This window comes from Varanus komodoensis, unplaced genomic scaffold, assembly GCF_004798865.1.
Source record: "Varanus komodoensis strain SLA01 unplaced genomic scaffold, ASM479886v1 scaffold15, whole genome shotgun sequence".
Lineage (NCBI taxonomy): Eukaryota > Metazoa > Chordata > Lepidosauria > Squamata > Varanidae > Varanus > Varanus komodoensis.
In genome coordinates, this window is record NW_025335440.1 from 23,565,675 (window position 1) to 23,579,950 (window position 14,276).

General features: G+C 40.1%; 1 protein-coding gene across 3 annotated transcripts in view; it reads right to left on the minus strand.

Moving 5' to 3' along the window:
• Positions 1–4,293: 4,293 nt before the first annotated feature.
• SPAG6 (sperm associated antigen 6) overlaps positions 4,294–14,276 on the minus strand; it is a 56,402-nt gene continuing 46,419 nt past the window's right edge. For all 3 annotated transcript variants that reach the window (XM_044424956.1, XM_044424955.1, XM_044424954.1), the window contains 2 exons: positions 12,722–12,867; positions 4,294–5,271 (listed from right to left, as the gene is read on the minus strand). In XM_044424956.1, the coding sequence (XP_044280891.1) occupies positions 5,205–5,271; positions 12,722–12,867 (213 nt within the window). In that variant the 3' untranslated portion in view covers positions 4,294–5,204. The remainder of the gene's footprint in view (positions 5,272–12,721; positions 12,868–14,276) is intronic.

Sequence of the window (14,276 nt, forward strand, 5' to 3'; positions counted from 1 at the left end):
TAATCTAACAAGTTGGTTCTTAAGTAGGGCTTTTAGCTGCACCTGCTTATTAATGGGAAGTGTTGGGATATTAAGATACATTAGAGTCCTGTAAATGGTGCAGCACAAATGAAAACAATTTGTTTTTATGTTGTAATATGAAGCACTGCACATTTTTGCTCTTTTGGATATGGCTCATGGGAGATCGAAATACAGCACACTGACATTAGGGCCATTAACCTTTCTAAAGTCCAAATATCTGTGTGTTGATGATGCTAGCACAGCTAGTTAAGTGACTAGGCCAGAAGGACCTGGGCAGTTTTGCAGATCTATTCTGGGTTATAGTAAAGTCTCCCTATGCTATTTGTGGGCTTTAGTGCTGACCAAACTGACTAAAATCTAGAAAGTGGCAAATATGCCGTGTCAAAATATGGACAGGTAAGACTAGCATGAGGACATACTTCTACAGCCAGCACTGAGAATGAGGCTCTTCCTCTCCTCCCCAAAATGTTTTCTTTTCCTTTTATACATCACTTAATTTGATCTTTTGTTAAGCATACACAAATACTGCACAATGGTAATCATCTAATTGGTATTCACACTAACCCAAATTATAGGGTTGACTGCAGCATGTGGCTTCTTTTTGCCAACACCAATATTATTTATGTATTGTCTAAAGGAAAAATAAGGAACTATTAATTTTTATCCAATAGAATGAACACTGGCAATGTAACTTGGATTCATGCTGGATTGTCTTGCTTTTTATATCAATTTGAGAAGCTGTTCAAAATGTGCAAGCCAACTAAAAAATTGTATAGTTGCCACAAACATTTAACTCAATTAAAAGACTTTAAAGAACTTAATAACTAAAAGAATTGCTTTTTATAATGATAAAATAAAAACCTACTGGAATTAATCTTGCAGTACTCCTAGCTTCTCAATGAGAATATTAAGCTACTTGTGGTCTAAATTTATTATTATTATTTCATTTCTATACCATCCCATAGCCACTGGTTAGGTGATTTACAAAATTTATCAAACAAAGAAATACAATACTAATAAACACAACAATATTAAAATGAATTTAAAATTAATTTAAAATAGCTTTTAAAATACAGTAAAAAATAAGAATCACCTGGATAATCCCCTGAGGCCCCCATAATACCAAGTAGATACTTAAAGGGCTCCACATAAAGGGCTGCCTTGACCTGGTGCCAAAAAGATGGCAAATTTGGCAAAAGGCAGCTCACAGCAAGGAGATTGTTCCAAAGATGGGGAGCCACCATAGAAAAGGCCCTCCCCTTTGTTACCACCTTCCAAGCCTCCCATGGGGTTGGCACTCAGAGGAAAGCCACAAAGGTTGAGCATAGTGCCCAGGTGGACTGTGGTTGGGAGAGGTGCTCCAACTGTATTAAAGTCCTAAGCTGTGTGGGCCTTCATAGGTTAATATCAGCACCTTGAATTGGGCCCAGGAGCATACAGGCAGCCAGTGCAGGTGGACCAGAACTAGTCTTAAATGTTTGGACTTACTTCTGCATCAGGTACAGCATCTGAACCACTCTGAGGGCAGCCCCACATAAAGTATGTTACAGTAATCTAATTTAGAGATTACAAGTGCATAGATTACTGAAGCCAGGCTCTCTCTGCCTATATAGGGGCATAGCTGCTAAATGACACTCCAAGCCAGTTAGGTTACCAAAGCCTCAAGCGACAAAGATTACTCAAGAAGCACTTCCAAACTACAAACCTGTTCCTTCAAGGAGAGTGCAACAGGTTGAACACTCACCATCTGGTCAAGGGAACCACCAACCAATAGCATCTCAGTCATGTCTGGATTGAGCTGCAGTTTGTTGGCCCCCATCCAGTCCATTGTCATAGCCAGGCACCGATTTAACACAATTTCTATCTAATATGGTTTCCCATACTATAATGAATTGCTATCCTGAAATCAATCTTATCTACTTGGAAATAAATACTCATTGATACCAGCATATATTTGCTCAGCAGAAACATGGAAAGTTGCACCTATCTGGACTCCTTGCTGCTTCACCTTGTTGATGACTGTACGTTCAGATGCTAAATAACCTAGTGATTAATCCAACAACAAGCCATGGGGTTGCCACTTGGTTGTTTAGCCCCTAACAAGCCAATAGTCTGTGTTTGTTTGTCATGCTCTGCAACCTGTGGAGACAATCATAGGTAGCATAGTAACAGCAAAAGAGATGGGCACACTGCAGGAAGTATACCTACTCTCTCCAACTTGTGCACAACCCTCAGTGTTTTTTAAACTGATAGGCTGTCCCTACATACAAACCAGGTCACTAAGTACTAAATCATTTATGCGGAACCTGCTTCCAGTAAGTAGTTCTAGAGGGGTCGCCATGCCAGTTTGTTGCCACAAAGCATTCTGTAACAGCTAACAGATTTATTATGACAGAATCTTTTGCTGACTATTCCACAGATGTATGAAGAGTATCCCTGTCAGCACAGGAAAATACAAAATGTAAACAGGGAGGCCATATGTCAAAGGAATGCAAAAGTACAGCATGAGACTGAGATACTGAAAATAAAGAAACAGTGTAATTCAGCTATTTATACTGGTGAAATGAACACCCTAAAGTGATTAAGATACCATACTTACAACCATCCTACAGTAATTTCTAGGCACATTGGTACTTTCCATGGCCTCCATCAACTTAAATATAGTAAGTTCTCCTGGTTAGCAGATGAAATCTCTCACCCTCTTATGATGCCTGTTCTTGCAATCCTATTTTATATGGTTGGCTGCTTCTATATGTTAGGCATGTGAGATTATGGTGATACAGGCAATCTGTGGAGATTTACATGCATGTTGGATATGTCAGATAGTTCTCCGTTCCACATAACTTTGCCAGTGAATGCAGAATTAGAACTATTTCAGTTGTGTGCCTTTGTGAATTTTTTACTATTGGTGATGCTTGTCCTCTGTTTTATAATTACTGTTTTTAAAATTGTATTCTGTTTAACTGAGGTTGTCAGCTACCTTGGGAGCTCACTGTGGAGTGGAAAGGGAGAACAGAACATATTCATAAATAAATACATGTCATATGTGGCCTCCAGCTGTGGTGTTTCTTCCCACCCCCAACTACTGTATTTATATTGTGGCTTATACTGACAGAATCCCTATAAAGCAAGCTATGACAGCATTATTTCTCTAGCTATATTTCTATAGAAATGGGTTGCATAATACCCTGCTATACACACACAGTCTGTGTCCTTTTCAAATATTGTTGGAAAGCAGCTTATGTACCATTCCAAATACAAAATGCATAAATGTTGCATTTTAATAAAATCTTGCCATAGCCTCCCAGGGCTGCTCAATGGTCACTAACTTTTTTTTCAGCAACCTAGTCCTTTTCAGGCTCTTGTAGGGGGAAAAGCCCCAGCCCAGCAAAAGCAGCAAAAAAATAGTTGATGCTGTTGCTGGCCTTGGTTCAGTTCTTTGACTCCCTTAAGAGGATGGCTGGTTTGGTCCAGACCGAAAATGTGCAAGCATCCCAAAATAAATGAGGCAAAGGATTTCAAATGGTTAAGCCCTGCTTGACCAACCAACTTGGAGAGACTTGGTCAGAATTATGTAAGAAATCCAAAGAACAAGATGAGTGCTTGGGCTGCAAAACCAAAGAACAACATGCAGAAGGTGGTGTAAGAAAGTAATTCAGGTGTTGAATATTAAGTAGTTCCTAGAGTTCCAACCCCCATCAGCCTTCCTAGCCACCACACAGATTTAGAATGGATTTAGTACTGTTTGGTACCCTAAGGTTGCATTCCAAACTAGCAAGGTTTTACAGGACAGAGTATAACTTTATGAGAAGGAGTACAATTACTAGAAGTCGACTGTAGATTGAAAGCCAATTGATATTATGATGGAAAGGCTCACTTCTTCCTGTAATAGCATATTCATAGGGTGAGATCAGTCATAAATACCATACAAAGGTATTCTTGGTGGGCTGATCCATGTTTCCATGCCACTGGACCACTGAAACCCAAGCAACTTTCAGAAGTTGTACAAGATCTTGCAATATAAGATGTATTTCATTGCTTAGGGATGAATATGATTAACTGAATGAAAACAAGTAACCTACAGTAGCCCTATAAGACAGAATCAAAGGATGTTTGGGATACTGATTCCTTCAAGTGATTTTTATGCAGTACCTGATAAGAGTAACATTTACCCTTCCAGATATCCTTTTAAAATTGGATGCTTAGGCAGACAATAAGGCAGAGACAAAGGGAAAAATGGAAAATGCTGTTTTAATAAAAAGGTTATATATTATTTTTGTTTAACAATGGATGCAGAATTTTATTTTGTAGTAACCAATGTTAGGTAATTGGGAGCTGTCAGACTGCAAATTTACTGTAATTTCATTTAAGTACTCACTCTCATTTAGGAGTTGTGGTAACAGAAAAGTTACTAAATTTTCAAGCAAGGTTCAATGTCATGCTTATAGCCACTGGTCTTCCTTTAAGTACTTATCAATCTGGACAAACAATTTGTTACCTAAATATCAGATCTCTTCAAATCTACTCCTAAAAGTTCCCAGTGCATGACACGGTATCATCAAAAGCCCAGATGTTAAAAGGTCAAGCAAGCACTGGTCACACGTTTGCTCTTCAACATGCCAGAGAATGAGTGCTGAGGTAGAGGCAGTAGCAGGGCTTAATCAAGAAGGGCGAATGTTTTGCCACTTATTTGCTTCTATGGAGGCAGTTAATTCTTGAACTGGGCCAGGTGCAGGTGACACCTCTCTGAAGCCCTAGTGAAACCAACTGGGGTTGTATAGCTGCAGTGCTTATTGGATGGTGCTGTTGGCTGCCTCTCACATAATAACATATCTGCTGGAACAACTCCTTTATCCTACAGACCTGATCAGACAAAATGCTCCAAAGACCACAGGCTGATCCAGAAAGAGTACTGCCTCCTTTGCTCAGGCTGTCAAGAACACCTGAGATTGCAGCTCTCTTAACATACGCACGTGACAGTCTTTGCTTTTGGCATGAGTTTCCAAAAAACCAGCTGTGGATCAATGGTGGACAAGACATTTCTTTTTGTTGTCATAATTGATTGGTAACAGAACAGAAGGTTAAATATATCCTGGACTCGAGTTTCTCAAAATATATTTGCTTGCCACTCAAAAACACAGATAGGAAAGAGAGTGATTTTTCTGTCACAAAGGCTGAAAAATTTATAGAACAGGCTGATAATTTTCTACCCTTTCCAGAAGTGCTTCAGAATATCCAGGGGAATAATATCTGAAAGAGAAACAAAAGTGCCTTGATTAAAAGCTCATTGTGCTAAAGACCAAAGCATAGAATTAGATATACTTAAACCTGCTGAAAGATATCAATGGGATTTAGTACACCTCACTCTGCTGAAGCAAAAGTTATGTGCAATACATTCAAGCATATTTATGAATTAAATCAAATGCATGGGTTCAATTTATTTTCCTAAAATAATTAAATAATCATAAGACCTGACATTTTAGTTGATTAATTTGTCAGATCAACCTATTAATACATTTTAATAGTCCTCTGATTTTAAGTATTGTTATCTTCTTACAAGAGACATTCCCTCTAATGTGGGAGAGAAGGGAGAATGCCTCTTTTAATATGATGGCTGTGGTGAGATGCAGGCCCTCCTCTAAGTTCCTTGGAAAAAGGATTAGAAAATAATGTAATAAATAAAATTAAGAACAGATTTTGTTTCTTTAGAATAACTGATGTTCCTCACAAGAAATCTAAAGGTGAAATCCTACCATTTGTGCCCTTGCTGCCTGGAAACCCCCAAACTCAAAGGCTTCCAAATTTCCTATGTTCTGCCTGGCTGAAGCTAAGAAAGTGAGAGGAACAGTGAAGATGAACTTTGCCTTCCCATGCTCCTTCTTGAATGATTTTAACTAGATGAGCTTCAGATGGGGAAGGAAGGAAGCTGAAGAAAGCTCAGGATAAATCATATCCAGTCACTTCCCCTCCTCAGTCACCAGAATGCTCCTCCTCTGAAGTCACTTTTCTGACCTCCAAGAAACAGCAGGTACAGTGTCACTCCTCTCTCTAAAGAAGAGTATGGGGTTAGATCTCCAACTTTCCCTTCTGAGAACGAAACACTATGACATTGGAAGGTTTTTTCCAACCTGCCCCATAGTCCCTGGGACACTTGCTGAGGGACTAAAGGATTTCTTTCTACATTGGTTAATCTGGAAAGAAGCATTTCTGTTCAGGGGATCATGGACACTATGAAGTTGCAATTCTCCACCTCCCAGGAGACCACCATGGCCCATCCATCAACCAATGAAGAAGCAGTTTCGGGGTGCTTGCCTCAACCACCCCTGCCAGAAAGATAATTTGTTCCAAGTGCCAGCTGTCTAAGGATTGAATAAATGATGGGACAGATATAGAGCCTTATGCCATCTGTTGGAGGAAGCTCTGAAAAACATTGAAAGTGTACAAAGCTCCTAGATAAATAAACAAATAACAGCCCACTTCTATATACGTTTGCTCAGAATGGTAAGAGCAACTGAGTTTGGTACTTCTAGTTAACATGCCTAGGACTGAAGGCTCAATTGACTAAGGGTGCAATTCTATGCATGGTTAAACAGAAAAAGGATTTACTGTTCCAAGCCTCCTCTGGTCAGTCGTGCTGGCTGGGGAATGCTGGGAGTTTTAGACTTATTTCTAAAATATCAAGAGGGCGAACACCACCCTTGGTTGCATAGCCAGAAGTGTTGCTTCTAGATCAAGAGAGGTATTACTACCACTCTACACGACTCTGGTGCGCCCGCAATTGGAGTATTGTGTTCAGTTTTGGGCCCCTCATTACAGAAAGGATATAGCCAGGCTGGAGTCTGTGCAGTGTAGGGCCACAAGGTTGGTGGCCGGTTTGCAGGGGATGCCGTATGAGGCGAGACTGAGGGAACTGGGTCTCTTCAGCCTGGTGAAGAGGAGACTCAGAGGGGATATTTTGGTGACATACAGGTATGTGAGGGGATGTCACATGGAGATGGGTAGAGACCTGTTCTCCCCTGCAGAGGAAGGCAGGACGCGCTCCAACGGAGCAAAGCTCAGGGAGCCAAGGTTCCATTTGGATGCCAGGAAGCACTTCCTGACAGTCAGGACCCTGAGGGTGTGGAATGGGCTTCCACGAGAGGTCGTTGAGGCCCCATCGGTGTGGGTGTTCAAGGATAGGGTGGACGTCCACATGGTGGGCATGTCGTGAGCGGAGCCGGCTGGTGCCGGAGGCCAGACTAGATGGCCCGCGAGGCCCCTTCTGACTCGCTCTGTTTCTATGTTTCTATGTTTCTAAATATAACAATAGTCCAAGAATCTATTTAGTCCAGCAACTTGTTTCCCAGAGTGGTTAATCCAATACTTAAGGCAAACTCAAAAACAGGGCATTAGTGTAATACTAACCTCATTGTTGTGGTCCCCAGGAACTGGTGCACATAAGCATACTACCTCTGATCCCTGGGGCAGCATAAAGCCATTAGGACTAGCAGCCATTGATAACCACCTCTTCCTTTGTCTAATTCCCTTTAAGACCATCCAAATACGGCAGTGAATTCTTTTTTAACTAAATGCTTTATTTCATTTTTATACCTCCCTGGGCAGTTAACAAAAGTTAAAAAGAAACCATACACACACACACATCCCTCTTAATTTAAAACAACAACCACAAGAGCAACTGCAATTGAATCATAGAAGCATAGCAGTGATAAACAATAAAATGCAATGCTAAAAATAAAGTTAGACAGTTAACCTGTTAAAATGCTGGGACAATTAAAGAAAAGTTCTTCCTTTGGTGCTGAAAAGAATATAAAGTAGGCACCTTGCCCACCTCTTTGAAGAACTAATTTCATAACTAGGGTCCCCTCACTTCCTTTCAAAGGAACTCCAAGAGTTGGACCCCCAAAGATGACCTTAGGGTAGGTACATATGAGATAAGGCAATCCTCCAGATAATCTAAGGAAAGACTTTTACACTGTCCCACTATTCATCTTCATTGGCCCACTCAGGCTTCCACTATTGGAAGAGGCATATAAGGCCACTGAGTCCAGCTCCCTACTCAACACAAGAGTCCAAGTTAAAGCATCCCTGACAGATGGCTGTTTAACTGCCTCTTGCATGCCCCCAATGTCAGAAAGCCCACAAGCTCCCTAGTGAATTGGTTCTAAGAAAATTCTTCCTGTTGTCTAGCCAGAAGCTAGCTTCCTGTAACTTAAGCTCATTATTCCATGTCCTGCACTCCAAGATGGTTGAGAAGAGATCCTGGGCCTCATATGACAGCCTTTCAAGTATTTGAAAAGTGCTATCATATCTCCTCAGAATCTTCCCAAGGCTCAACATGCCCAGTTCTTTCCATTTCTCCTTGTAGGGCCTTGTTTCCAGTTCCCTGATCATCTCTGTTGCCCTCCTCTGAACTTTCTCCAGTTTGTCTTCATCTTTTTTGAAGTGTGGTGCCCAGAACTGAACACAGTACTCAAGATGGGGCCTACCTAGTGCTGAATTGAGGGGAACCAATACCTCACATGTTTTGGAAGCATTTATCCCTACTGAATTTCATTCTGTTGCTTTCAGCCCAGCAACCCATATCAAGATCACTTTGAATTTTGCTTCTGTCTTTCATGGTATTAGCTATCCCATCCAATTTTGTGTCATCTGCAAATTTGATCAGCATTCCCTACACCTCATCATCCGAGTCATTAATAAAAATGTTGACGAGTACTGGGCCCAGCCCAGCAGTACCTACCTCTCCCCAGTTTGAGAAGCTGCCATTGGGAAGCACTCTTTGAGTCCAATTCTTTAGTCCAATCCTGTGGATCCACCTATCCAACCTGAGAGTTGTTTCACCTAGCCCACTTGTAGCTAGTTTGCTGACTGCAAACTAGCCAAAAGTGGGGGTACCTGATTGATCCTATCATGGGTCCCCACCACTTGTCTTTTTTCTACACTACTAGGGGTGTTGCTCCCATTCCCTCATCTTTTTGGTGACAACTGTAGTAATTATTCACCAACTTTGCTTTTATTGGATTTGTTCCCAGCTGTCCTATGCCTTTCTTATTTGTGTCCCTGCACCAGAACAAAATAAAGATTCAGGACCAGGGTTCTCAAAGAGGGAAGTAAGAGCATGAAAGGAACATCTGAGCCCTGATTTTACATATATCTTAATTCATTTTTGTCACTGATTAGTGCCTTTCAGCTTGTAGTGACTGAGAATTGGAGCCAATGGAACACATTTTTCGTATCTTTAACGATTCCCTGGAGTTAATGCTAAGCTAATTCCTGGTGCACTTTGAACATGCACATTCTTCCTTAATATGAAAACTAGCACAAGTTATTCTTTTCCAGATTACTCCCAGCAGATGTGTCCTCGAGTTATACAGATGTGAAAGCTGTAGTCTGCTCAGTTTCACTATTTAGAAAGCACTATACAGAAAGCCCTAACCTGGAACTGAGGAGAACAGAGATCAAACTAAAAATATTAGTTTCATAGTGCTGATTTTCCCTGAAAGAAACTTGCATGTGTAAGAGTACTGGGAAGCAGTTTAGATTAGATGTCAATCAGATACTATTATTTTTACACTGTCTATATCATGTGTGGTGTGGTCCTAGTTATTTCCGATTTGATGCCACTGCCTGCAAAATGAAACTATTTGCTAGGTTTTATACAAGGCTGACATTTTAAGCAGGCCTCTCTGTATCAGAATTCCCTGTACCACAACTCTGCTGAATCCTGTTACCATTTGTCAAAATAAAAATATAAATTGAAAGAAATAAAAAAGAATTGAGTATTCTTCTTCCAAGGTTACCATCAAATGAGGGCAAATAAAATTACTCCTCTGGAGAACCTATATTCCAGATTATTATGAGGTATACATACCAACCACAAGTTTTTTTAAACGGAAAGTCTTTTACTTGCCATTTAATCTTAAATATATACCCAAGGAAGGCCTTTGACCCTTCCTGTGAATCTTGCTCTCCTCCATTCTCACTGAAACCTGAAATGGCACCTCTGTTTCCTTGCTGCTTTGCTTAGAAATGACAAAGAAAAACACAAATGTTCGAAGCCTCCTCCCTAGAGAATGTTGCTTAATGTTGCTCGGATCCCTTAACGATTTTACTTGGAGGAATTTACTGCTGCCTAACTATTCCCTCTTGGGCAGGCAATCAAAGTATAAAAATGTGTCCTAACTTCCTTCAGATCCAAGTACAAAGGTCAGATTTAAAAGCAATGTGTGGCATTTAAAACAAAACAAAACAAAAATCAACAGAGAGTAAAGAACTGTACTGGAAGAACTAAAGGAGGAGCTAGTTTCTTAATGCTTTACACTACACTGCTGTTGTCTTTTCTAGATAAACAAAAAAGCATTTGTTAATACAAAGATGAATAATAAGTTTTAGTTCTAGGTAAAACTGAGAGCAATTAGACATATAAAACAAACAAGATTATCTTTCATCAGACCGACATCTGTTGATGTGGGAGTAGGCAAACATTAGAGTAACAGAGAATGTTACTACATTAACATTGTCTGACTGCTATGTAAATAGAGATCTTGCATAATTTTGTTCATTCTACTAACAATACAACTGTCTATGTTTTCTCATCAAGGCTACAATCCTATGTACACTTTCTTCAAAACAGATTGTATGTTTTAAAAACACAAAAGTCTAGCTTATATTTTGTGCTAAAGAAGAATGAGTCTAACAAAATGGACTAGTCCCATAGTACATCTGCCTAACAGGCTAGCATAGCAAAATCTCTGTAATATTAGCTCAATGTTGTGTCTAGTATTGGAGGCAGCAGTTCAAGAACACTCTATGAGAAATTCTCAAATCATTTTATTTAATTTATTTCACAGGTCAAATTGTTTCTGTTCCAGAAGAACTGAACTAGCTAACTTTCTAATGACTTCTAGGGAAAATGCAGATGACCAGCAGAGGGAGTACACTTGCATGGCATCTTCGCACTCTTGATGAAGCAATGGCCTAGCACAGGGGCAGCCAACTTCTTAACACAGCTTTCACACACAGCTACTTGGAAGCCTATTCATTAGTGTATTCCTGGAGAAAGAAATGTGGGAGCAATATGGAAGACTGGGCTCAGCAGGTAAAAGTGATTATGACAGTTTAGGGTAGGGCTCTAAAGCTAAGAAATTAAGGAGGAGGAGGCAGAATTTTCTTAGACTGCAACTCTCATTATCCCTTCATGATTGGCTACTTGAGATAGGGCTGATGGAAGCAGCAATCCAACAACATTGGGAGGGCTACAAGTTACCCAGCCCTGAATTAGACCCTTATCTCCTGTGTTCTATTCCTCCAAATGAGGTTTTGTGGCTAGGTAAGGCCCTCTTTACAACCAGATGTTATATTTAAGCCATGAGTTGGTCATTCATAGCTTAGCAAAGCTAAGATCTTGAAGGATCATTCCTGAAGTTCACAAGTAGAGATATTTAATGTCCAATTGTACCAAAACCTACTCCCTGCACTGGCACTGGTTGCCTGATGCTTTATGTCCAGTGGTCACTGATCAAAATGTTTGCACTTCCACCTTTTTTGTGTTCTACCATAGCACTACTGTACCTAAGGCTCACTTATTTGTTTATTTATTATATTTCTATATTTATATTCCACCTTTCTTCCTTCAAGGAACTCAACTCAATCCTATTCCACCTACCACACAACAACCTGTAAGAGACTGAGAGTCCATAACTGGCTGCAAGTCATCCAGTGATCTTTCTGGCCAAGTGGAGACTAGAATTTGGATTTCCCAGATCACAGTCCAACACTTTAATCACTACACTACACTGGCTTTCACTTTACATTATAGAATTACCACAAAGGCTACCTTTAGCTCTGGAAGTACAGCATGAAGTACTCATACACACGCAACTGGTGTTGAATTGGGGTATGAGGACAGTGGTAAAAAAAAATATTTTGGTGTATGAAATCCCTTATAGTTACATCCTAAGAACTGATCTATCAACAGCTAAACAAATGTCATATCCCAAGTATTGCCATCTATACGAATGTCAAACAAACGGCTGTGAGTGCTCATGCTTCTGTAGCCCAAATAGCACCACCTATACACAAAGAGGGTATTAGCAGCTTTGGGGCAATCATGAGGTTTGTAAAAGTAGAACACATATTTAGAATACCCTCTCCCCACCAAAAAAGTAGGTAACCCTCCCCCAAGAAGTACAATGAGGACTAAACATTTCCAGGAACCACCAGAAAGCTGACTGACTGTTGAAAGTGACACATTAGAAAATCAGAGTGGGAGGAGAGGACCAAAATGGAATATTCTGAAAAAGCACAGAGGATGAGCTACTTCTACATGTCCCCAAAGCTGCCCAGAGAAACCAATAAAAAAACATTATTTTAATGTAGTTGGAATTTGGCACCAATGTACTGACCTCTTCCCACAAAAATGAAAAGTCCCTGCTCTTTCTAACTCTGTTCTTATTTAACATGTAACCCTGATTATGCAAATTCCAGAGCAAATGGGCTTCATGCTTGCCAGAAGTGTAGATTGCTTGTGCAAAATTAGTAGGCCATTTGCTGTTGTGTGCCCCTAATGAAATGCTTCTGTCATTAAGGCCATGTTGGGACAAAAAAAAGAGAATCATGTAAAAAAATAAATAAATTATATTCCTACAAATTGCTTTGAAGAAGGCATAAATAAAACTCTAGCATCATTTTCCACCCTCACCTGACTATTTCTTCTGGATAACAATTGTTAATTGTGTTGATGTACTCCTGAAGAAGAGATCCAGCCTCTGCTTTTATCTCCTGAACCTTTTTAAGGCCACCACTTGTTACAAAAAGGCGGCGTGCCTTGGAGTCATGGGGCAGAACCTGTTAAAAATAAAGTACATGATGTTGGCTAGTCTTCTTTTTCTGAAGTTCTTATCTCCTGCAAAATTTTAATATTACCATGAAGAGTTAACAGAAAGAGTACAATCCAGGAAGATGTTCCCTTGTGTGAGTCTTGCTGAGATGAAATGGAGAAGGGCAAGAACACAGTATCAACAGAGCTCAGACAGAACAGCTTTCCTCTGGATTATGCCCAGGGAGAGAACTGAACTTCAGGCACTACTTTATTTACTTATTGATCACAGTTCTACTATGCCCAATAGCTGAAACTCCCAAGGCATTTTCATACTGCAGCCTTAACACAGTTTTTGCTTAAATCACTTTGTAATACGAATGTAAAATCTATAGTAGCCAGCATCACATTTGAATGACAAACACTTCTGTTTTTGGATCCATATTGTCAATGAGTCCATGTTCCCATTAATAACATTGAGGAAACCCAAATGCAATTTCAGCCTTCCATGTGAAAATGCTCTCAATCGGGTACAAAGCATTTTATTTTTAAGCTTAGCTTTCTGGCTTAGACAGAATCCCTGCATCAGGATCAAATGGCCCCAGACAATCCATCATTTCAGTAAGGCTTTCCTAATCTGAACCGTTTCGGTCTGTTTGGCATACATTGCGTAGCAGCTTTTCCACTTAATCCAATGTGTGCCATAATTCTCCTAATAAAATCTTAAAAGCACAAAGGTTATCCTCTATTTCACCTTGCTCTTTGTGATAATTTATAATCATTTAAGGTCCAGTGAGCAATGAAACCAACCTGTACTACTTAGAAGTAAAACAGATTCTGCTAGGGCCACTGAGCATAAATTTAGCATGGATTGGGGTTGAAAGGGAATGCATATTGTAATTCTTTCATCCTGCATCCCCCCAAAAGTATCTATGCCAAAGAACAAACAAGAAAGGAATAGGGTGGATGGGAAGGATGCCTCCTAAAATTAAGGGAGACCCTTAAAAACAAGCAATATGTGGTTACACCAGTTTCTTATGAAGCCACAAAAGCAGGACCGCGGCAGACCTGAGTCAGTGTACTAGATACAGTACAAACTCTCTGCTGAATAAGAAAGTTTCCTGATTAAGAAGTCAGGGTTACCTACCTCAAGAGAACATTCCAGAATCAACTGCAACTGCTGGAGCAGAAGGATTATCTCTACTTACAAGAAAACACAACAAGAACACAGATCTACATTGTACAGAAAGCAACATTCAGGTTGCAGGCCTCAATTGGAAACCTATTCTCCTTTAACAACAGCAGCACCATTTATACTCAAAATAAGAGAAGTTGCTTGTCTTACTCTTCCCTTTATTTTTTACTCAAGAGTCAGCCTTCCCCAGCCTGGTGCCCACCTTATGTGTTGGATTACAACTCCCACCATCCCCATTCAACT